The sequence below is a fragment of the Fundulus heteroclitus genome, unplaced genomic scaffold, assembly GCF_011125445.2.
Source record: "Fundulus heteroclitus isolate FHET01 unplaced genomic scaffold, MU-UCD_Fhet_4.1 scaffold_2.2, whole genome shotgun sequence".
NCBI classification, from domain to species: domain Eukaryota; kingdom Metazoa; phylum Chordata; class Actinopteri; order Cyprinodontiformes; family Fundulidae; genus Fundulus; species Fundulus heteroclitus.
Genome location: NW_023396611.1, coordinates 34085 through 60027, shown reverse-complemented (window position 1 = coordinate 60027; position 25943 = coordinate 34085). Strand labels below are relative to the sequence as shown.

General features: G+C 42.4%; 1 protein-coding gene across 1 annotated transcript in view; it reads right to left on the bottom strand.

The window, feature by feature from the left end:
• Nucleotides 1-2173: 2173 nt before the first annotated feature.
• ntn2 (netrin 2) overlaps nt 2174-25943 on the bottom strand; it is a 47658-nt gene continuing 23888 nt past the window's right edge. The window contains exons 2-6 of the mRNA XM_036129675.1: nt 25615-25803; nt 17327-17476; nt 13318-13371; nt 7125-7199; nt 2174-4604 (exon numbers count right to left, since the gene is read on the bottom strand). Of these exons, the coding sequence (XP_035985568.1) occupies nt 4219-4604; nt 7125-7199; nt 13318-13371; nt 17327-17476; nt 25615-25803 (854 nt within the window). The 3' untranslated portion in view covers nt 2174-4218. The remainder of the gene's footprint in view (nt 4605-7124; nt 7200-13317; nt 13372-17326; nt 17477-25614; nt 25804-25943) is intronic.

Here is a 25943-nt window from a genome sequence, read left to right as displayed (position 1 = left end):
AAAAATATATATTCTGCATGTATATGTGTTTAATCATAGTATGTACATTTTCTTGTAAACGTTTTTACAGGTAGAAGAAAAACATTCCTTAATAACAGCACATTTTATTTTGGTTTTGTGGATGACCTTAATTTATTTTTGTTTTTAATCTGTGTTTTTGTTGTTTACGTTGAATTTATGGACCACAGGAAGCGTAGCTGCAGACCACTGCTGATTCCCTGGAATAAAGCCGGTTAGACGCTACGCATCGGGGTGAAAAAGTTTAACTTGCAGCAGGACAATGATCCCAAACATCCAGAATGGCCTAGTCAAAGTCCAGCCCTAAATCCATTTGTGGCAAGGCTGGAAAGCTGTTTGTTCACAAACACTCGCTGTCTAATCTTGCTAAGTTTGAGCTGTAGTTGCAGCTGAAGGTGGCCCAATAAAGTTTTTGCCTCAGGAGGGCTAACAAACAACTAATGCATGCCACACCTTGCAGATGTGAACTGCTTTCTTTTTTTCTCACCTCACAATCATGTGCCAGTTTATGCTGGTCTGTCACATAAAAAATCCCGATATAACACATAAAAGTCTGTGGTTGCAACGAGACAAAACGTGAAGAAGGTCAATGGGTGGGAATACTTTGCAAAGCGCTGGCTCACTTGTTTGCTCAGCAGGGGTTAATTAAGCACAAAGTCACACGCATACGCCTGCGGACGCTGTAAATTCTGTCAGAGCGCATAAACAAAGTGAAGCGGCTCCCCGGCCTCAGTACCACTGCCAAGCTGCCGGGCTTGTTAACGTAAAACAACGGGACGGCTCTCCCTGTGAGGCTCGCCGAAAAGCTTTCACAACAGCCAGCCAAACCGGAGCGATTCGAACTTTCCAGCCTTCCAGGGGGGCACTTGAAAGGAGGGAAACCCGCAGCCTATAGGAGGAATTCTGCACAGCTCTCCTGGAAGGAACGTTTTTCACAAAGTCTGCCGAGCGATTTGTGCCAGACGGGCCTCAAATTGTTTGACAGTCAATCAAAATGTGTCGAGCCATACTCCAATAGCACAGTGAGTCGGCTGTGAGCTGCTACTGTAACAGCACCTGTCTGACAGCCAGCCGATGAAAAATTGACTGTTTGGTTCCGCATTTTTGTGAAATTCCTTCAGTGTGAGCTGAGCCTGGGAACAGCGCTAACATAAACCTCAATACTTATTTTGCACCCCCCACCCCACCACCACCCACCACCACCCACCAGAATCCACACGGGGTGAGAACCAGGTTGTGTGTCTGTTTTTGACGCTGCTCGTAAAAATGTTGTTGTGAAGCAGGAACGTCTTCATGAAGAGCCAGAAATCGTTTTATAAGAGCGTCATCCGTCATGCCGTGTTCTTACTCCCCAGGAACGATATTTCACAAACGCAATCAGATCACACATCTGTCTTGGCTGTGTGTTCGCAGTTCAGCTGAGATTCTCAGATGGAGAGAAATAGGAACCGCAGTGTTCTGCTAAATGGCGCCGGGCAGTTATCTAAAAACACAAAATCCACAAAACGCTAAACGCAAATGGCTGTTGAGGAGTTCTGGAAGCGAAAACACCGAGACCAAAGTAGAACATCTCTTAGAGAACTTGTAAACCAAACAAATCACCGAGCTGGAGGACTATAACCATTCCTTATCACCTTACAGGGATGCTTTCTGATTTTTGAAGTGAGGTCCAGATTACCTGGCCGTTGGGGCTGAAGGTGCCGACTAATCCGGTAAAAATGTCAAACAGCTTTATGCTAATGCCATTTTTTTCGTCGTTTTTGTATCGGGCAGTTCCTACCAAAGAGGCCAAAGATTAGTATAGCTGGAAACGGAGGTAGGAGTTGGTGTGCTACCAGTAATCTCTCTGCATAACTTATTTCCTGTAAGGTTTCTTTTAGCAGAATGATACTTAGAAGTTGCTTAAAAAAAAAAAACCCTCAGATGGTCGAGCAAAATTTTAGGAAGCTCCTCCCATCTCCCAGCAAACACCAGAGATCTTTACAGAGCAGTGAGCCAATAACGCTACCTGTCTGCGACTGCGTCAGAAACGGGCCAAACACAGACCTCCCCGACACGCGCACATGGAAATCTGCTGAGTTTGCACTCGATGACTTGACGTAATGGTACTTTCCACCCGTCCTGACTCCTCCTGAAGCTCACAGAAGGTTCAAACTCAGAAGAAGCTCAGTTTATATCAATTTACTGTTACAGTGACAAAAACCACAAACCCGGCTTGGTAATTGGTGATATTAATTAGTTCTTCAATCAGGAATTAGTCATTTGTTTTATAGAAAGCTTCACTTTGATATCAGACAGATATCAAAGCGTGTGTGTGAATGACTAAAACTGTAGCGTGAAGCAGTGCTCACACCTTTGGAGGTCGTCAAGACTAATTAAAGCACTATACAAGCACAAGCCATTTACCATTTACCATACATATTCTGACAGGAAATCTATTTTCAGTATGTCTCACACCGCCTCCTACCTTATTTTTCAGTGTAAATAATCCTAACTTTCTTTCTAAATAATTGCGCAATGGAAACACGTCAAAGGTCATAAAGCGCGGGGATGTGTTGGCGATACGGAGGGTAGAGAGCCAACCAATCTGGATTTAAACGAAGATGCCAAGAGATGGGTAAGACAAACTGCCCCTCCACTTTTAACCACTAAAATCATGAACTGTACCTTTAACATGCACCTCCCATGCCTTCTGTATCTTAAGCTCAATTTAGACACAAAGCAATCTCCTTCAGGAAGTGGAATAGCGAACATCTTGCGAGCAGCCGTACATTTCTTGGTCTCCTAATTGAATATAAAAACTGAATCTAATTATTTGGCAGAGAAATGACAACGTTATGCCTCGGGGTGAGCTAGTGGTGGAGGCCGACTTGGGAAGTTTTCCTTTGGATCTTCATACTCATATTGGTTCAGCTCCTGCTCTGCTAACCGTTAGCAAGATGCCACAAGCATGCAAATATATATAAAAAAGCACAAAAAGATGGAACATGATCCTCTCATGTCATAATACAATCAGTGAGAGCCAAAAAGTTTCCAGCCTCATTCATGTTGACAACGTACACTACGGAGAAAAACATGGCTGCGATGTTTATCTGCCTCTCTTTTTTTTTTTTTTTTTTTTTTACTGCATGAAAAGAAACTCTCGTTTCAGTCTCTTACTTTGGCAAGCGGAGCCTGCCAGTCTTCAGACACATTAAGACGTTGAAAGGGTATGAAAATGATGTTGGTCAACAGCAACATCTGGAAGACGGCAACCAGCGGAAGACATTATCCACGGAGCAAAACATCCCTGCAAATGTTGCATTGTTTTGAAACTCCAACCATTTGTCCATGTTACTTCATCTTTTGTCCAAAAAAAAAAAAAAAAAAAACACACAACAAAAAATAAAACACACACAAAGAAGTGACACGGGACTAGTGGCGAGGAGGCACAGCCTCAGAGCAGAATCTGACTCACATGCACAAACAGCGTCTATTCTGCCTAGAACGACCCAAACAGAGGAACCACAAGTCAGGGGCCGGGAAGCCGAGTGAGAAATTAAAACTGTCAGGAGCAAACAGCGTCACATAATCGTAGATAAAAAGATCCCGTACGGGCGGTTTCTTCCGTGAGGACAGTTTCAGCAGCAGCAGTGATGGTGTGACTGAGGTTTGCTGGTGAGGGAGCCCTTGGTTCCTCGTGGGACAAAAAGTTTCTCAGTTGCGGTCCAACAACGTGAAACGAAAAGACTCGGAGCAAGTAGGCCCATTTTCTGTGCTGAGAGTTAATAGGAGGGTCCACTGTAGCTGAAATCAGTCCATCCCATAAAGCACTAAAGCAAAGAGACAGGAGACAGTCACTTGTACCAGAGTGAGGTCAGAGTTCAGACGACTTTGACTGTTGGACATTTATGCTGTTTATTAGTGAATGGTGCCTGCTTTTGTCTAAAACTCAAACCCTTTTTATTGGTCCCTTTTTAAGGCAAACCAACCGGACAACAAGACAAGTGGCATTTGCAGAGACAGTCTTTAAAAGAAAGGTAAAATAATTTTACAATGTACACAAAATGTGGTCCTCCAGACGGGGGGGTCTGCACACGCCGTTGTTTCTGTATGCGCAGGGTCCCCGCGATAAAGGAGGAGGACAGACTCAGGGACAGAGACACGGTCAGAGTTGGTGAAGGTTTGTGTTGGACAGAGAGGTAGAGCAGCGCCTTTAGATCACGCTTTGCTGCATTTTCCCTTCTTCTCTTTGCGCTGAAACTTCCTCAGACGTCTCGTCCAAACGTCCCTCCACTGGATCACCAGGCTGTTCTTATCAGCCACCAAGCCCACTCGCTCTGTCCCTGGACTGGAGACCCCGCCTCCGGGCCCGACGCCTGCACCGGCCACGGGGCCCGTCGCTCCCTCGGTGCCGCCCATCACCAGGAATCTTTTGCTCATCTGGATCTTGGGACATTTGCAGGCCAGGTCCTTCATGTGCACCCACAGGATGTTGTCTCCTCGCTTCAAGGGCTCGCCGCGGCTTTTGTACACGGACACGACGCTGACCGAGAACTTGGCCCAGTCCCCAACCGTCTCCATGTCCAGCACGTTGACTTGGACCGCTGGGAAAACAGTCACAGAAGATTCAGTAAGGTCACTATTACCAACACAGAAATGCACCGTTCCAGTTTACATTCAAACGCACTAAACTTTTAGATTTATTAATGCATTGGGAGCAATTCAATTCAATTAAATTTTATTTATATAGCACCAATTCATGAAACATGTCATCTCGAGGCACTTTACAAAGTCAAAATCAATCATATTATACAGATTGATCAAAAATGTCCTATATAAGGGAACCAGTTGATTGCATCAAAGTCCCGACAAGCAGCATTCACTCCTGGGGAAGCGTAGAGCCACAGGGACAGTCGTCTGCATTGTCCATGGCTTTGCAGCAATCCCTCATACTGAGCAAGCATGAAGCGACAGTGGAAAGAAAAACCACCCATTAGCGGGAAGGAAAAACCTCCAGCAAAATCGGGCTCAGATTGTGAAATTGTGCTCCAGGGTGGGATGATTATACACCAAACAACTTCAGTGATTTACGGAGGCTCAGATATATAAACATTTATCCATTGTCTCTACCAGCGGTGTCCAAACTTTTCAGCTATTGGGCCAAAACTGTTAAATCGAAAGCACTCGAGGGTCAAAAAAATAACATAACCAAAAATACTAACCCTGCCCAACAAAATCTGATCATTCTAAGAAAAGATATTAAACTGGATTAAGCCTATTTTATTAAATTAATTCCAATCAGATTATAATGCAACAAACTCTGCATTTGAGTAAAAGTCGCCCTGTTTACTATGAGATTAAAGTGAATGTAAAAAGTGTGCTTATTAAAAGACAAATGTTTTGTGTTGTATCGAACATTCAATTAAACATTAAACTGCAAGATTTTAACTTGCCTATAATAGACTTACTCTAATTAAAAATTATTAAATATATAAGGCAGATAAGACCAGTCCATGACAGGGCAACCCGGAGACACACAGGACAAACAACCATGCACACACACTCACACCTACGGGTCAATTTAGAGAAACCAATTAACGCAACAATCATGTTTCTGAACGGTGGGAAGAAGCTGGAGCACCCAGAGAGAACCCCTGCATGCACGGAGAGAACGTGCAAACTCTGTACAGAAAGAACCCAGATCAGGATTCAAACCCAGGACCTTCATGCTTCATGGCAACAGTGCGGCCAACTGATACAGACATTTAACCCACAGATTTTTGGTTACGGAGCAACCTGCAGAGAAACCACACTGTCCTGGCCACCAACAAGAATCTGGCACACACCCGGCTGGATGCTTCACCTCTCCTCTTATCAGAAACGGTAGAGCTCATTAAAATTGCCTGTTTCCGGGTCAAGAACTTAACTTTTGAGCATAATCCACCAATTTGGGGCTTTGCAAGGGTAACTCCTAATGTCACACAGCTTTTTCCATTTCAAAACCACTTTCATTGTGTTGTTGGACCACCGTCCTGTTAGAAGACCCGTTTGTTGACCCGTTTGTTGACATTTCTTTTTACTATTCCACCCGCTTGGTGCAATGGACCGCTACGCCTGGCAGTAAAACAGACCCTCAGCAAACTTAGCTCTAGATGCTGGTGACCAAGCAGTTTGACGTTCATGGGAAGCCAGAGTGTTTCCTGAGTTGTTCGTGAACATCCTGACTATTTTTCCTCTGATATGTTGGCCACAGTTTGGGTAAGGTAGTTGAAACTTGGAAGCTGTCAGGTGCTCCGACAGGAAAATTACACCAAAGCCTTCAGAACGGATAAATCAAACCATCTTCATTGTTCTGCAATGACGTTCCCTGATAGACAAGATATCAACACAATTGGAATTGAATGAATTACGCCTAAACATTTGGTTCATATCAGGAACGTATTGAATCTAAATCCACCTTGGATAAGAACAGCGGTCAAAGATTCCAGTTGGAATCATGCTAGAAGCTACAAAAAGCGCGTGCTTTCTCTTCAGGGGACATTAATTTAAACTGGGCTGCACAGAGAGTAGTTGTTGCATAGTTGCCATGCGGCATGGAGTTTGCATGTTCTCCCTGTGCATGCATGGGTTGTCTCCGGGTACTCCGGCTTCCTCACACAGTCCAAAAACCTGACCTTTAGGTTATTTGGTTCCTCCAAATAAATTTAAAGGCTGTGTATGACTGTCTGTCCTTTGTCTCTCTGTGGTTTCTGGTGATGGACTGGCCACCTGTCCAGGGTGGACTCTACTTCTCACCCAATGACCACTAGAGATAGGCACCAGCTGCCCTGCAACCCTGCCTGGACAAGTGGGTGTAGACAACGGATTGATTGAAGGAAGGAGGGACATTAATTTAAACAAAAAGGGAGGTGTATGTACATATTTGAGTCCTATTGCATTATTTTGACCCTGTTTGGTTTCTACACCTACTGTTCCTTTTTCAAAATCACTCACGTTTGACAATGTCATCATCATCGTTCCACCCAATAAAAAAAAAGGTTCATTAAATGCCGAACAAGGAATTATGGCGTTAATGTCAATGATGAGTGCATTTAAACATCATGCATTAAGTGTGACATTCTTACCGTAGTCCTTTTTGCAATACTTCTTCATGTTGATCTTAAGGTTGCCCTTCACTGGTTTACAGTAAGACTCACAATCTGCAAAGACAAGGTCAAGAAATCTTTACGTTAATAAAAGTTTAACTCTTAAGATCCTCCCCACACTCACTTGTTTATGCCTGTTTAAGACACAGGTTCTCTCTAGGGATTGTAGGGACAAAACTACATTTAAAATCTTTTCCTCTAATTCTGTAAAACCGCTGCCAACAATGCCACCGTGTGACAACCGATGCTTCTCTCTGCAGACAGGCACAAATGCACGAATTCAAACAATGTTGGTACATTTTAACACGCATGGAAGCCTGGTGTTAAGAGTGAGCTTGAAGACATTGGCAGGGACGAAGCGATCAAACAAAAGCGTCACCATAAAGAAAGTTTGACTTCGTGTGAGAAAACATATCGGCTCACGAATCACTGTGAGACTCACCCGAGTGGCGAGCCTGTCCGGTTTGACATGTTTTCTAGTGTCTCGAGGAAAGACAGAGTTTTGTAGAAGCGTGTCATGGTTGGATGAATGGGAAAAGTTTTTGGCTGACAGGGTGACGACTGAGGCCACACATTGGGCGGATGACCTCCTCGGACCATTTTTAGCTCGGCTTGCCGATGAAGAGGCGTTACAGCTAACATCGTGACAGTTGAAGTAAATTATTTGGTTGATTTCAAGTTTCTTGTTGTTTGTTCAACTGTACATCTTATTCGCTTGAAGCCATTTTGCCCCAGATTTTATTAATCTGTGGGAGCAGCACAGTGCTTGAAACGGTTAAATGATAAAGTTATTAAATGTAGTTGATTGCTGACACTGATGACTGTCAGCAATGTGTACGCCATTCCTCACGGATGAAGAAATTTGAGTTCATTCTGATTTAAATCCATTCAAAGGCTCCAGAGCACATGCATGTAATTATTTCCCAAGGTTTGTTCTCTGGATATCCTGCAGTATTTATTTTGTCCTCTCGACGACATAAGCTCCGATTCTCTGTATGATTGCAAAAGACGTTTTCTATCAACACAGGAAGAGCGGAGGAAACGGCAGAAACAAAGACGATAAAACTGTAAAAACAGATGACTGTGATCATGTTGCTGTGGGTTCAGTACGAATTATAAATAGAGGGGATGTGACAAGATAGTGAGAGATGTTGCTGATTATTTTGTAAGCTTCGTACATCACACGATGCCAGAGGATTTTCTAAATAATAGAAATTTGGCTTCATTTATCTCAGCTAAACCATGTAAATCACTAAATCTTTCAAAATATTGGATCCAAAATATAATTTAAAAAATATTTTTCTGCCCTGTTTTAGTCATCTCAACAAAGCTTCTTAGTACTAAAAGATGTTTAAAAAAATGTAATTTGTGTTTTGTTGCAGTAACATAATAGCACACTGCTAAACATAGACAAAAATTATATTGAGTTCAGTCGGGGAAAAACCCACATTAAGAATAAACACATATTTGGGGAACCTGTGCAATTCTTAGCAAATAAATATAACTAATCTATTTTCGCAGTTTCTTTTTTTATGTACACCAAATTGCACACAGACCTTTAATTAGCAACCAGTCATGTCTCTGCAGGAACTTAATATGACAAGACACGGGACCCCATTTCTTTTAGCTACTCTTCAAGATGGGAAAAACAGGAGAGCACACCGTTCATGTGTTTTCTTTACCTTCATAAACCAGCAAATGGTTTCCACAAAATATACTACTACTAGGACCAGTGAGCTGGAGGATAAGAGGTAAAAAAAGAAATCTTGGGGTCACTCCGTCTTTATAACAACCATTAGCTAATATGCCACTAAAAATAAACTTATTTTAGAGTGTACTGAATAAAGTGTACAGAAGTCACACTTCTAATGAAGTGAGATCATAGTACACTTTAAAACAGTATACTAACAATTAATTTCCAAAAAATATACTTTCCATAAGTACACTGAATTGCCACTCTAAGTATGTCACATTTAATACACGTCTATACAATTTAAAATACATTAACAACAAAGTACACTTTCAAAAAATAATTTGATTACTGGTAAATTAGTATACTTACTTTCTGGACTCGTAAGTTGAACTTAATTACATCTTTTTTGAAGTATACTTTTAAAAAGTACATATTAAGTACTCTTTAAATAAAGCACAACAAGTAGAAGCATACTTGTTTCATACTTCATGTACTTCATTCATATTTCTAATACACTAAAGTGTACTACTTTTTTTTTTTACCTGGGAGGGGCTTTTTACATTTAATTTAATTTATTTAATTTGCATCCCAGGAAGGAAAAAAACTTTTCTGTCGTACCATTGCAAATGTAAATGTGAGGAATTTGCTGAATACTAACTGAGAATTTAACCAGAATTATGTGGTTTGGTCATATATACGGACATTTGGCAAAAAAACAACAACAGACAAACAAAAGAAAAGCACTTTAAATAAGTCAAACAAACATTACCCAGTGTCCCCACTTGTGATGAATAAATGGAAAGCCCCTCAGGCCCTCTGTTCTCTTCCAAAGACCCAAATGAGCTCTTTTAAAAATCAGGACATTTAAAATCAGATCAAGTGGCTTCTGCAAGAGAAAAACGAGGTTGTTTTTTTTTCACATGGCAGACCTCTGCTCTCTCCCTGGAAAACTAATGCCTGTTTTACCAAAGTGAAGACTATAGCAGAGTTACCTGTTGCAGGTAAGATATTGCTCTTTAATCTTATCCATCTTTGCCCAGAGAGGCTTCAACATGTAGCAAGAGACTGAGCTGATTAATGGGAAGATTAACACTCCAGCATTGAACTAGTGCTGCTTAGCTTTTAAATGAAAACGCTCAAAACAAAATATTTTTTAAATAAGAAAAAGAAAGAAAGCATATCTCCAAGTCGCAGATATTAAAGGTTTTTTTTTTTTGTGATGCTTAAATGCGAGGGAGTTGGTCTGACCATTTTCTGGAGGAAATGACTAAGTAGGAGAAAGAAACAGAGGACCAACGAGCCGGTAAAATTTCCAAGCAGACTGGGCTATACATCACAACGCTGGAGATTTTTTTATTAGCCAGAGAAAAGGAGAGAAAAGGAGAGAAAAGGTGGACTGGGCCGACTGCAGGGTCGAGGAAAGTGGAAGTGCAGACGCAGATGTACTCACTGTCTGCGTGCACCTGTTTTAATCACAACGCAGCAGTGTTGTAGGACTTGAGTCCGAGTCATTAGCTAAATTTAGAGACTCGTGACTTGACTTGGACTTGAGCACTGATGACACGAACTTGGACTCGGACTCCTACATTCAGATCATTCTGACTCAGAAATTGAGAAAAAGACTTGACTTTTTTTATATCATTAGGCTATAATTTTAATATGTCTATGTACTACATAGGCTATTTATGACAGGCGGTTATGTGCAGTTCAAATAAAGCACATTTAAGTTTTGCATTTCTGTGAGTTAAGAGGACAGGAGTGTAGTCATGATGAGCACCGCTAGAGTGAGTTCAGAATATATATATATATATATATATATATATATATATATATATATATATATATATATAAAATATATAAAACTCCAAAGCAGGCGCCATTAGGATGTGCCTATGAGCTGCGACACCACAGCTATGTGGATTTTTTTTTTTTTATTTAAAAACATGTAGGCTATGCTTACTTTAGTGCGGAACTTGGACTCGACTTGATCAATAAGGACTCGACTTGGATCAATACTGACTTGACTCGGACTCTGATTTTTTTTAATGACCTGGACTTGACTCGGACTTGAACAATGGAGACTCGAACCAGGACTCGGACTCGAGGCATAGTGACTTGACTACAACACTGCAACGCAGAGCCGCTAACTTGCCAGGTCACTCTTGAAAAAGAGATTTTATTCTCAATGAGGTTTTCACATGATTAAATAGAGGTTAAAAAGACCTATTTGATACTTATCTGCTCAGATTATTCTATAGTCGGAGTAAATTATGTTAAATAACGGCTTATTAAAGATCGGAATAAGGTTTTTACACCCAAATCTGTGCCGCCTGTGACAAGCACGCGTTTTCTACCATATAATGGTGGAAATGAGGTTATAACAGTGATCTCTGGACAAGGTTTTCCCATGACGAGTGTTTTAATGCTGGCTCTTCACCTGGTAAAGCTCATGGTGAAGCACCCAGTGACCCAGAAGGCCCCCCCAACTTGGCTCCAGAGATCCCCCTTTGACTGGGCCGTGACAAGGACAAATTGCATCCACCGCCCCCTTCCACAAAAAGATTTAGAGGCGCTTTACGTTCCTGATGGTGAGGCTTCTTGTCCGGTAGTTTAGGAGGAAGGATGCAGGAATTTTTTTTTTTTTTTGTTCATGGAAGCTGGACTGAATTGAAAATCAGTGACTTAGGCCTCTTAACATTTTCCCAAGGAAGAAGTAAACAGGGCAAAGCTGCCCCCTTTTTTTTTTAAACTCGTCCAGAACAACCAAATATAGGGTTCCTAAGCAACCTCTGGAAAAGTGTGTAATATATTCTATGGCTGGCAATTTCTTTTTAATTAAATATGTGAAATCTGCAACATGGAGCGGTCTAACCAGTAGCCCCATGTATAAATGGACGTGTGAATACGAAAACATGGCAGATGTCAACTGTAAGAGAACCACTAATGTCACTTTAACACAAGTGGGGACACTGGGTAATGTTGTTGATCTGCTTTTAATATCTCAAGGATCTATCAACAATTACTCTTAGGATCTAAATAAAGAGAAAGAAAAGAGAAAAAGGAGAATTGCACGCATGTTTTAATTAAATTAAGTTAACAGAGAGTGGAATTAGGCATTGTAGATCAATAAAGCTGGGTATCATCGGCAAATAAAAAATCCAAAAGTATTTCATGTTACCTGAAATTTTTTTACCAAGAGGCAGAAGATAAATAATAAACAGAAGTGGGCCTAAAACTCAGCCCTGGGGGTCACCACTGAAAGCTCGAGAAATACGTGAATTAAAATGTTCTGACTGTGCAGGCATGTGCAGAGCCAGAGGTACCAACTGGGTTTAATCTTTGTAGGAGAATGTCATCAGAGATTGGATCAAATGCTGAAATCACATCAAGCAGTATAAGCATGGTTTTCAGCCCAAGGTCGGTTGCAGCAAAGGAACACAAAGCGATCTTAAAATATTATTTTTGCTCGATTGTTAAAATGAAAAGTTGTAAACCGTCTAGAGCCCTCTGCTGTCTCACTGGGATTTCTTTCATAAGTGTTTACAGCAATCAAAACTGGCCTCTCTTCAGATGAACAGGAGGACTCAAATATTAAACCATGCCTTATGGTGCCTTATATACATATCCTCTGTAATATGAAACATTTTTCTGTATTTTATGCATTTAGAACCAATAGAAGACTCATCTGTGGTCAAATATTTGTGTTTCCAAGGTTAGCCTTTAACTTCAGCCAAGGTATCTAGTCATTAAAAATATCTTGAACTTTCTGAATGTTGCTTTAGAAATGTAAGAAAGCACAAATTAAAAGCCGAACCCCGCTGAAAAGTAAAACCTGACAGTTAGGGATTCAAAAATATGTATCGTGTTTTAGAAGCAAAGGTGTAAAAACAATACCTGCTACGCTTTTTAAAATGCTCCGGTGTCGAGCAGCGGTGACAAAGTGGGGGGCACAATCTGCAGCTTTGAGTGATGATATATGCTATAAATCAACTAATGAATCAAGGTTTCCAATTTGCCGCCACCATTCAAAGCAAACAGCCGCTGCATGAAAAATAGGGACAGCGTAATTGACCGAAGCCTAAGTTGGAGAGTCAAAGGGAGTGACTGAACATATTTCCCCTCAGCCGTTTGCCAACTCTCATTTCACACCTCAGAACTCCAACTTACATCTTATTTCTCGGCGATACTGTAACTAATGGCCTCCGCAGCCGGTCCGCTGGCTGCAGAGCAAGCCTCCGCTGACTTGAGGGCCAGCGGTGGTGGAAACGGAGCCGAGGAGACGGAGTTTTTAAGACAATGGAAAAACCCTGCCGTCCCCAGTGCACTCGCTCTCTCCGCTCGTAACTTCAAACGCTCAGACCCACCCTGCATTAATATTTATTCCACACCTTAAAACTGCTGTCTAGAAACGTTGAGAAATATGTTTTGCTTCCCCTCGTAAAGCAGCGGCGCTTATGTGTGAGGTGCAGAGAGACTAACCTGCTGGCTCCTCCGTGCTGCTCACCGCAGCTGTGGGGTTGACCACAGGGATTTCTGAAACACACACACACACACACACAAGTGATGCAAATTAAGTTCAGTGGTTAAATGGAAATCCATAGCTTCCAAAGAAGCGTTAAAGGATCTGGTTTTGAGCCTAAGGGAGCACGTATAGCTGGAGAAACACAATACATATAAAGTCATTAGACGAGACCATCCATATAAACACAAGAAAACCAAAAACTGAGAGGTTTAACAGAGGAAGACGAAGCCGATCTGAGACACAAGGTTTAGATTGTGATAAGTATATGTCAGCTTTCTCAGGCTGATTCTGACAGGCGGACAGGGATACTTATTGGCGGGGAGATGGAGACCTAAACCTGGCACAGACAGATGGGGTGTGGTTCAAACATCGAGAAGGGAAAACATTAAAAGGGGTCCGGATTTTACGAGTCAAATTAAATCAACAGCAACTCAAAACCACGTTGCAATCCAGCGAGGGGAGGAAAATGCCTTCAAAAACACTTATTGAAGTGAGATTCTTTGTGGCACACTGATAGAAACGGAAAGGTGTGCCAGATTATTGCCCCCCCCCAGCAGATGCTGGGTTAACACTCCTGTGTAATATCCACATGAAGCACGTATGGGACAGATGGCAAGGGGTGCAGTTTTGCTTGGATCGTCTGGAGACAGATGCAGCCCCCCTAGCTTGATGTGCCCGCTGGCTGCGCGTTGAAAGTGGCTTGTGAAATTCCTGGTGGACCTCAGCTCTAATCGTATGCAACTTTCCAATACAAATGCTAATGCTAACAACGGGTCCTCTGCTTTTACCGTAAAAGAGAATTACCGGAACGCCGGCTTTGCGTCCACCCAGAGGATCTGCTTTTGATTAGATCTGCAGTTTGAGGGTTTTCAGCTGAGGGAGCGGGAGTGTGTTGGAGGTTGGTTTGGGGGGGGGGGGGGTTCTCTTGGAAAGCCAGTTTTGTGGCAAACGCAGCAGTTGTCTCTCTAAAATTATGGACACCCTGCCAACAAAAACAAACAAGGGCGCACGGAGGCTTTGTGTCGGCAGGCGCAGCTGCTAGAAGCCACTCGGAGTCCCCGGGCCCTCATGGCCTCATCTTGTGAAGACGGACAGATGATGAAAGGATCATTTGGATATGGGCTGCTGCCATCATACTAATTGGCTGCTTAATGGGCTTGTCTTCTGTCTCGTGGAACAGAAGCCTCCCGAGGTAAAAATGACCACGATGAGGCCTTTTAAAGCGAAGGGATATGCATGGCGGGATGCATAATGAGCTCACTTCCTTACAAAAACATCCGTTCACAACATTTTTATGATTTCACTGCATTTAAATTCCAAACTGCAATGTGCTGAACCTTTTTTTTGTGATAAACAAACACAAACTAGGTCATCATTGTGAAGTGGAAGGAAAAGAATGCATGGTTGCCCTTTTCTCTAATAAATCCAGAATTAACCTTCGTAATAAAGAGAGACTATCTGTGCGTAAATTAACCTCAACCAGCATCATGAATACAGGCTGGACCAGGAGAGCGTTGATCAGAGAAGCAGGAGGACGGAGCAGGCTCTTATGAGCTGCAGAGGCGGTTGCTGATCTGTCTTTACATTGTTTGTCTTTAAGTCCATTTTAATTATGTGTGTCTGTCTGATAATTGTGAAGGAGCTGCAGAGAGAGAATTGGTCAACGAGCTCACTCTCTTAGTTATGCACTCCACAAGTCGACCCTTAATGGAGGAGCATGGAAGAAAAAGAAGTCCTGCAGCAGAGGGGTTTTGGTTCCCCTAGAGGTGAACCTTTGGACTACATGGAAGGATTGTTTTCCTCAGCAGGGTCAGGGAAGCTGGTCAGTTGATGGGAAGATGGATGGAGCTAAAAACAGGACAGTTTAAGAAGATAACCTGTTAGAGGCTGCAGCAGAAGCTGATACTGGGGTGGAGCTCTACTAACCCTGAAAATACAGCCAGAGATCCAACAGGACGGACTGGATCAAATATCCGTGTTTTAACTGGCCCGGTCAAAGTCCAGAGCTAAATCTAATCTAAATCTGTACACAGAGACTCTCCATTTAATCTGACTGAGCTTTTTCTTTTCTTTTTTTTTTGTTAAATTGTTTTTAAATGTGCAAAGCTGGGGGAGATATACCCCCAAACATTTGCAGCTGGAATTATAGCAGCTTTACAGGTGGTTCTACAAAGCAGTTACTCAGTGGGACTCAGTGCAACACGCTTTACAGATCTTCATTTGTGAAACTAAGGCGGAATTTCTTTTCCTTTTGTTTCACGCTTATATTTGTGCAAGTTTATGACATAAAATATTATTAAAATACACGGAAGTGTTTGCAAAATGCCAAACAGTCCAGGGGGTGTGAACATCTTTGCAAGGTACTTTATATGCAAAAGATTCTAAATTGTATTTTAATAATAATAAAAAAAACTGAATTTGAAAACACCTACTTTTTGGGACGTTCTAAAACGCTTAACGCGAAAAAGCTTAACGTGGCTTAAGGTAGGAAAACAACGAGGAATCATCACCAAATTTCGCATGGCCATATCTTGTCATGAAGACTTAAGCCTGTCAAAAAGAAATAAACCGAAATCCAACGATTATAGAAGATATCTCACATTAACGTTTTCTTCTTCATTAGCGCCTATGGCGAGAAAAAAGCTTAACGCAATTCAATGTACCTAAACAACGCTCAGTGATCACCAAATTTCTCTTTCATATTGCTCCTAATAAGCACATAAAACTGTCAAAAAATCTAAACCAAAGTCCAATTATTATGGACGTTATCTGACATTAAGCGTTGCTGCTTCATTGAGGCCTATATTAAAAGAAAAAAGCTTAACGTGGTTCAATGTAGCCTACCTAAACTCAGTGATTACCAAATGTCTCTCTCATATGTCTCATCATGTCCACGTAAAACTATAAAAAATATCGAACCCACGTTAAGCTTTTTTCTTTTAATATAGGCCTCAATGAAGCAGCAACGCTTAATGTCAGATAACGTCCATAATAACTGGACTTTGGTTTAGATTTTTTGACAGTTTTATGTGCTTATTAGGAGCAATATGAAAGAGAAATTTGGTGATCATTGATCGTTGATTAGGTACATTAAACCATGTTAAGCCTTTTTCTCGCCATAGGCGCCAATGAAGAAGAAAACGTTAATGTGAGATATCTTCTATAATCGTTGGATTTCGGTTTATTTTTTTTTGACAGGCTTAAGTCTTCATGACAAGATATGGCCATGCGAAATTTGGTGATGATTCCTCGTTGTTTTCCTACCTTAAGCCACGTTAAGCTTTTTCACGTTAAGCGTTTTAGAATGTCCCTACTTTTTTTCCTTTTTCTTACAAGCGGTGTCACTCAGACCCATGTGAAGTCGGCCATCCGTGTCCTCGGTTGTCTTTCCCTTTATACCCCTCTGCCATCTGCTCCAGGGCCGTATGTGAGAGAAGCAGCATGGCAGCATGTGGCACCGTGCAGCGGTACCAGCTCTGCTGCTGGGAGCCCTGGCAGGATGGGACTCCGGTCTGAGCGTGTGCAATGTGGCGCTCAGTGTGGTGGGGAGTTGCCCTCACTTACGGACGCCTGCATGTGCCAGGCCACCGGTGAAAAGCGTAACCCGCACGGAGCCACGCACATACGTTTGTAACAGGAAATTAAACACCCAGATCCACAGCACATAGAGTATGCTCACACACACTACATCAGAGTGGAACAACTGTGACGCCGGTTATGGATCTGCACACGAGCTTTCCAGTGACTCATGCTACTAAATCAACCGCGCGTTTCTTTATTTCTTTACATTTTTTTCCTGTTTAAACCAACTGTATTTGTAGAAACCTGCTCCACCACAGAGACAACCTCCACATTTTGCATCTTCTCACAGTCTCTATCAGTTTTGTCCAAAGAGTCACTGGGAATCTGGTGAAGTCACTGTCACAAAATGAAGGTAAATCCTTAAAACGTGCAGCGATCACTCACTGATGCAGGGGGCCACGGGCGAGCGGCTCTGCTGGTAGCCCTTGGCGCAGCGGTTGCAGGTGATGCCGGTGACGCCGTCCTTGCAGGGACACTGGCCGGTGGTTTGGTTGCACGTCTTGCCTGCGGCGCCCACAGGATGGCAGTCACAGGCTGGAGGGCGGGTGTTGGGGACAGGTGTGAAGGGGGAGGGACAGTGTTAATAGCAGAAAGAGGAGATACAAGAACATTTGCTGCTGAAAACACTTATTTTACACTGGAGTAATTTAATGCTTTTGAACACTAAAGAACTCAAGGCGGCTGAGTTTTAATGTATTTTGTAATTCCATATTTAACGGGGCAGCCATGCAGTCTTGCTTTTCTCTCCCTGATGATTGTGAAAGATGGTGCATGTTTATCTTTGTGTGAAAGAGAAGCGGTACGCTCAGCAGATTAGTGATGGGAAACCCAAACTCGATGATGCACCCTCATCTCTCCTTTCTGCTTATTTCCTCACGCTTAAACACTGTCTGGTGACACATGATGTGTTATTTCATCACTTCCCGAAAGTTCAGTCCATGCCCAGCAAATGCCAACGGCAGCCAGCTGTGCTCCACTCACCTCGCTTTGGCGAAACCTCTCTTAGGTTTTTTTTTTTTGCTGGTTCTCGATGATTTATTTAAGCTACTCTATGCAAAAGGAGGCTTTTCTTGGCCCCAAAAAGTTGTTAGATACACGATCCAGGGTGTTGGTCAGAAGCACTTTGACAGATATTTACAAGAAAGCAGAGAGGATGACAGGAAGAGGGAGAGAACCACTCATCAGAGTGAGAAATGAAGGAGAGGACGTGAGGGAAACATGAGAAACATTTTGCCTCTGCATTGCCAAAACACAGACTCTCAGCAGAATAAACAAAAAAAAGAATCCAACTATATTGTAGTGCCTCAAACGTCACCAAATAAGGCATATATTCTTTAACAAATAAAATCTGAAAAGTGTGGTGTGCTTTCTTATTCAAATTCCTTGATTAGAGCAGCATAGCGTAAGTTCCAGGATTTTGGCACACGTCTGCCCCCTGTGGCGACAAGTAGAAATGACGCCAGCGTTGTGCACATGGTTGAGAGAAGAGGAAAAACATCTGCCACTGCAGAGGGGTTTGCTTTAGAGGCGTAATGTCTTCTGCGGTATAAAAGTTAGAAATGTTGAATTCAGCCCGTGTTGCTAATGCATCGAATACAGCGGAGAATCAACAAAGCAGCCAGGTGAAGGAGGGCGTGCAGCACGTGACATCTACGCGTATGCTCAAAGGATTACTTAGACTAAGACTAAGAACGTAGAGAACATGGACCCGGTTCTGAAGTCCTTCCACTAAGACTAAGAACGTAAAGAACATGGACCCGGTTCTGTAGTCCTCACTAAGACTAAGAACGTAGAGAACATGGACCCGGTTCTGAAGTCCTTCCACTAAGACTAAGAACGTAGAGAACATGGACCCGGTTCTGAAGTCCTTCCATGGCTCCCTGGATCTCAGAGAATAGACTTTAAAATCCTTCTGTTAGTCTATAAATCCCTGAATTAGCACCTAAATCCATCACAGACTTGTTATCAGGGCATCAACCCTCCAGACCACTCAGGTCTTCTGGCTCCAGCCTGCTCTGCAGAACCAGAACCAGAACCAGAACCAGAACCAGAACCAGACATGGAGAAGCAGCATTTAGTTCCTATGCTCCACTGATCTGGAAAAAAACTTCCAGAAAACTGTAAAAGTGCTGAAAGCCTGAGTTCCTTTAAATCAAGATTAAAAATTCATTTGTTTAGGATTATCTTTGACTGTTCTAGTTAAACTGTTTCACTGAAACATCATTAGTTTAGGTTATTTGTCCAACTGATTTTAATGTTTGCTTTTAGTTTCTATTTTTCCATGTTCTATTTCGTTTCTACATTTTATTCCTACTTGCTTTTATTCTGTTTTTCCCCCTATATTTTAATCATTTTTTGTCTCTGTACTGAAATGTGCTATACAAATAAATTTGCCTTGCCTTGCCTTGCCTTACAAAAAAAAAAAAAAAAAATCAACCCCGCAGCATGATGCCCCAACCACCATGTTTCACCAAGGGTGTGAGAACGCCCTGGGAACTACACAGAACTGCAGCATTTATGCTGAAAAGCAATCACACACACATGGAGCCAATTTACTAATTAGGGGACTCCTGAAGGCGATGGCGCTGGACTTGGAAGCACCAGAGTAGACTGAAAACAATTTAGATCGCTTATCAAATAAAATCCCAATAACTTACATTTAAATGTATGTTTGTATTACTTGACATGTGAGCACATTTTAAGGAGGTATAAATCAAGTTTATGTACATGTATATTTAGGATTTTTACATGAGTTAATTTCACATTGAACATTTTAACACATTCACTACAAGAAAGAGAGTCTGAACTGCTTTCCTCTTATTTTCAGGGACTTTTTGAAATGTACACTCATGCAAAATTTGGAATTGTTGCAGTTTATCAAAAAAAAGAAGAAAAAAAGAAGAAACCCTCGCCAGACTGTCTGATATTACATTTTTGGGGAAAAACCCTGTAATCAAACAGTGACCGATGTGTCTTTGCAGAGAAAGGCGTCTGCTGACACGCCAGAGCTTCTTCTCACCACCTAACACAACTATGACTGTCTTACTGCTTTCTAGCCGCTGCAACAAAAGCAGAGGACTGCACCATCTGTTGACGGGGGGGGGGCCGGTGGGGGGTTTAAATGACTGAATCTGACCCGCGAGTGATTGTGTGCATCTGGCGACGGGGGAAAGATTAACTGCAGCCCAGGTCTTCAGGAACACTTTTGCCTTTTCCTGCAGGGCTAATCGGTGCACAGGTGTCGAAGTGATTGTGGTCTATTTCAAGCTATAAATCCACAGCCTCAGAACCAATGCAACCCCCCCCCCTCCCTCTTTCAGAGCCATTCAGAAGATCTAACCGTTGACAACAATTGATAAAACGTGTTCCCAGTCGGAAAAGGAACATAGCTGCATGTTGTGAAATGGGGAAACAACAAATGAAGGGTCTGGTTCTGGGTCTGTAGTGACCAGACATCACCCGTCATCCATCCGCCACTGCAAAAACAGAACTAGAAATAAGTAAAATGTTCTTAAAATTAGTGTATTTGTCCTTGATTTGAGCAGGTAAATAAGATGGAACAAGATTTTTGCACTTCAAATAAGAACAATTCATCTCAATCATTTCAAGTGCAGGATGTCTAATTATCTTATTTTAGGGGTCAAAATACTCATTTTATTGGCAGATAATCTTATTTACCTGCTCAAATCAATGATAGATACACTAACTTTAAGAACATTTTACTTATTTCTAGATCCCTTTTTGCAGTGCAGACATCAAGTGGCTGTCAGTGATCTTTTAAAGCCACACAACCCAGAAACCAGTTTGTCACTCCTACAATTAATGCCTCTGGAGCTAAAAACCGTTACGAGCAAACAGCGAAGATTTGATCGATTTGAAGTTGATGACTTGATATTTAAGAAATCTAATCAAAAACAATGAAACCGACCTGACTTGATGTTTACTCTGCCCATGAAATTATGAGTCCAGAACGCAGAGGGTATAAACCCGGGTTATTTGAGCTGTGAGACGCTCCTCAGCCTGCTGAGACATGCGGCGAGGCACTGACAGGCCATTGTTTCCACGCCGATCACCGAGCAGCACAGGGGTATCAAGCAGGTCAGCATAAACACCATGTGAGTTATGTCACCCCCGCTCTGAGTGGGCGCTGGTGCTGAGACTTCATAGCTTACTGTCGATGTCCACATTGCCACTGCCGCACATGCTGGATGGGGGTGGGGATGGCTGGTGGTGTCATGCTCCAGACCCAGCTTTTTTTTTTTTTTTCCTGGACTTTTTTATGTGCCTGGCCTAGAGCCAGTTAAGGAGCTTTAAAAACAACCTCAGATGTTGATGACTTTTCAAGCCTGTGTGACCACAGATGTGACAAGAGTCACCGGCTTAGGTTTGGAAGTCCTCTGGCTGGCCTTTGTGCAGTTCAGCAGATTACCCCTGGTGCAGGCCTCTGTGCTCGAGCTGTTTGTGGCTCTTTGTCTGCATTTATTGGTGGTGAACGGTGGGTTTTGGCTAACGTGGATCAAACAATACGCCTCTGGTGATTTCAAGGTTCCCTAAGGCAACATAACTCAGAAAAATTTGCTTGATAAGAATTTTTAACAAGTTTCATTGTTAGTGACAGTCAAAAGAGAAAAAAACAAACCTAAAAGGTGAAGCACCATGAAAAAATAGAACATCAGAGCAAACATTTATGCAAATAAAATGAAGCTGAAGCGCAAGTTCAGTTGAAGAAACTCATCGCCTGCCTCCAATCAGAATCCGATCCGCCTCTGATGTGAGCCAATCAGCTACGAACCGCACCTCCATGAAGCCAATCAGCATCCCACGCTCATCTTAAAAGCAACTTCAAATCCACGTCTCAGCCTGCTAACCAGCAAGCGCAAACAGATTGCATGTCGGATTTCAAATCAGATGTCCGATTCCACCCACCCCCAACCCCTTCTCCACCATCGTAGCTGAGTTCATCTAGCTTCCAAGACGTTCCTCCATCCTCAACCCATCAGAGGGTTTTCTCCCTATCACCTCGTTATTGGTCCGGCAGAAGACCACCATGTTGGGCCCGGTTCTGCCAGAGGTTTCTTCCTAAAGGGGAGTTTTTCCTCTCCACAGTCGCTTCAAGCTTGCTCATCATGGACAGTTCATGCAAACCTGTGTTTATCAAGTTGGACATCTATCTTAAACAGATCATCATATGGACTGAACAAACTTCTTCTATCTCCACTCCACCACCAGTTTCAGACCTGGGGGGGAACATCCCTGTTCTCATACATCTACTTATGCATATTAAAGTATAATTCAGCATTAATGTTCCTGCCGAGGTCTGAGCGCCAAAGACTTAAAATATTGTGTCAATGAAATCCTTCTAATTGCCATTTCTTTCTCTGTGAGTTTTTCAGATTGAAATACTTTTATAAAGGGCTTAAGGAACGTTCAGTTCTGTTCAACCTGCTGAACAGAACACTCTTTCTCTCATAAAGACTTGCTGGAGCAGCAAACCGATAACGTTGCATTTCTGGTGTTTAAACAGAGGTCGGCCGAGCAGACACCTACCCAACGGGAATGCCAAATGTGCAGAGACTGTTCTTGTTAGCATGAACTAATGGTGCGTTCGGTTCAACACTCACTCTCCACCACTGTTTATCCACCAGGTAAACAGTGGTGGAGAGTGATGGAAAGCTCTGCCATCTGGAGGGGGGGGGGGGGTGTATGTGTGAAGTGCCTCCTTTAGATTTAAAGAGACGGCACCAAAACCAGTTGCTCTCAGACGCACCTCAGAACACGGGAAACGAGGGGCAACAATAACGAGGAATTCAGACCAAAGCGCTGCTGTTCCACTTTATATAGACCAAAACTGAATGATTTAAACGTGAAAAAAGGCTTTGAAAAGCAGGATATGTCCACTTTAAAGCTAATTAACTGCAGTGCACTGAGATGCACGGTCTCAACACACATTCAGTGAGGCATCCAGAGTGCACCCGTTGTCCAACCCGGTCCTCCTTGCACCCAGAACTTTCTTTCTTTAAGAAGACAGCTAATATGCTGAAAGGTTGTTAAATTTTGGTAAGTTGGCTGCATAAAGAGAGTAAAATGGCAAAAAGTGGATAGGTTTTACCTTTCATTTATTCAAAATATGTATCTTTACTCATCTGTAAGGAAACTCGTGTTCAAAGACTATCATGTCTATCATTAATTTATTTCAATGGGCTGCACCAAAGCTAGGACTCCAAATCATCTTAATCATCATTGGTTGAATGGAAATTCATGCCAGTTATTTTCACATCGTATCTTACTGACCAGCATTGCTGTAACTTAGAGATCGACTGCATGCACACTGATGGCAGCCTTTCTTGCAACAGGAAAATCAAGTTTCTTTTCAGTCAGTGAAGGTTTTCTCAGCCCGACTAGCTGAGCTTGGATTGTGATGGTTGGGCAGCGCAGCATTATGCTAAAGGTAAGGTACCATTATGCTAAAAACATTTTAAAGTGGATGAGGGGCTGGGAGTGTTTTTTTTTTTGCATACAATTTTTTATTTATTTAAATACAGAATCTTTGAATAAACTGAATGGATAATCATTACTATTTGTGTCAGATAACGCAGCAGTGAAAGAAAGTTGTGCTCTCCTCTCAGTTCTCTGTAATCAGAAACAGAAGCACAAAGCCACTCCTTTCTTTTCCTTAGGAAACACCTGCATTTTATTGTCCTCTTCCAGGTCTGACACTTCAGCCATGCCTCCAACTTTAATCATGACACAAAGCACGGACAAGAGGGAGAGTGAGCGAATGAAAGGAGGGATCCAGAGAGAGAGAGAAGACAAAAGGTGTGAACGGTTAGCGGAGAGTCAGGGCTAAAAAAAAAAAAAAAAGAGCCAGAAGTCTGGGAGCCGCCGGTGTTATAACTTACATTTCTCTCACATCTGAAGCCACGATGAGAAAGTTTCATTTAAAAGATTAATCATTTGCCACCAGGTCACAGTGCTTTTTTATGGATGGTGCATGCAGACAAATGACGGCAGTTACTTCTCTACATTTCTACATGGTTCACAGACTCAATACGGCACATATGACATGTCAGTGTTTCACTAAGTCGCTGCTAACTCTTAGCCACCAGAGCTTTTATAGCTCCAAATCTCACTGGTCTTAACTCATACATCTTTACATTTAACCTCTGAGTGCTGGGTTGCAGCGTGTGTTGGTGACACAGTAAGACTTTGAGACATTTAGAACTCATGATAGTTGCCAGCTCCAGCTAACGATGTCTTCTTTTGTTCTGGGAGAGTTTCTTCACGTTCAGCAGGACCAGCAGGGTGAAAAACACGTCGTCTCTGCTATTTATTCAAACTTTTTCCCGAAGCAACAAGTACAGGAAACTGGTGTTATTCTTGCATGGTCTCCAGCCTAATATCTGGCTGAAAAATATATTCATTGCAAAAGTGAACTAGTAAAATGCATTTTTTCCATGAGAGATGCAGCGGTGAAAAGATACTATTATGTGGTGTGTGGGGTATGCGGGAACATTTGATGGGAAAGCCAGGGAAGCTTTAGGCATAGTATCAATTTAATTCTAAGTGCAACAGCATGCCAAATCAGACATGCTGTTATTTTTTTATTGAAAGTTGCCATGGCTGCATGTGTTTTCCATTACACTTTAGCATCTTGCTCCTCTTAAAGTTCCTCAGAGCCGACACGATTATTACGAGTATTAACAGGGTTAGGACATCTCATTTGGCTATTTTTGTTTCACCACTTCACTCACATCAAAATATCGAACTGAGCTTGAAGGCAACTTTTTCAGGGAGCCACAACAACAAAATAACTGCTTTAATGGCGACGGATAAAACACACGGTGACAGTTTCTCAACATCTCCCTTCACACTATATTACCACTCACATTCGGTGCTGTTCTTATCGTTCTGCATCTCCAATACGCATCGTAGTCTTGCTGTGGATTAGCTCACGCCACCAGAGAAAGAATTTAGATGAGGAGGCTTTTGCACACTGTTGACCACAAATACGTGGTGCATTGATCTCTGCTCTCGTCTTGGCAAGTGCATTCAGGTGGAATCATGCAATCGATATAATATATGTAGTTTTTCCTGATCCCTCTGAACTGACAGCAAGGCTCTGCTCACATTGTTCCTTGCACCTCCTCCTCCTTTATTATATTCCAGTTAAACTGCAACCAGAAAAAAACGAAATACTTAACCTTATTTCCCAGCGGACGTGCACAACTTGGAGGTGTGTGTTGCAGACATTATCAACGTCTGCGTTTAAACAGCCTGAGGTTGGTGCAGTTCTGCTTTTTTTTTATGTAAGGGGTGAATGTTTAACTTAGTTGCTGGTCTGATGCCATTTCGTTTCAACCGGAGCAATGTTGAGGCACCATGGGCATAGCGACGGTGCCAAAAGCCTTAAAATAAATGGACTCAAATGTCATTGATAAGCTGTCAAAAACAGTTGGGGGACTAATGATGTGTCGTGTGGAGCGCAGTGGTCCCTTTAAGAAGTCTTGGGGCACCTTAATACTTATGAGCTGTACTGTGTTTGCATCATATACTTTTAACAGAAGCTCAACAAAATATTACTACAAAGTTACTACAACTAAAGCTACTAAAAAGTATAAAAGGTGTGTCTGCAAATAAAATACATAAAAGGCGTATTTTCTGTGTGCTGTTACCTTTGCAGGCTCGTCTGTGAGTGATTGGTCGAGCCATGTCTCGGTAAAACCCCTCCTTGCAGTAGTGGCAGTGGCGTCCAGCTGTGTTGTGACGGCAGTTCATGCAGACACCGCCGCTCTTCCTGCCCGACAGCTTGTACAGCTCCATGTTGAATCGGCAGCGGCGGGCATGGAGGTTGCAGTTGCACGCTGCAAAGACAGGAGGATAGATTTTAATCACGCAGATGAGCAAGCGAAATATAAAAGTTTCCACTACATGTGACACTTTTCCACATGTGCGGTCCTGAAAAAAGAAAAAACATGTACTGCTATGTGTATCACAAGAGAGC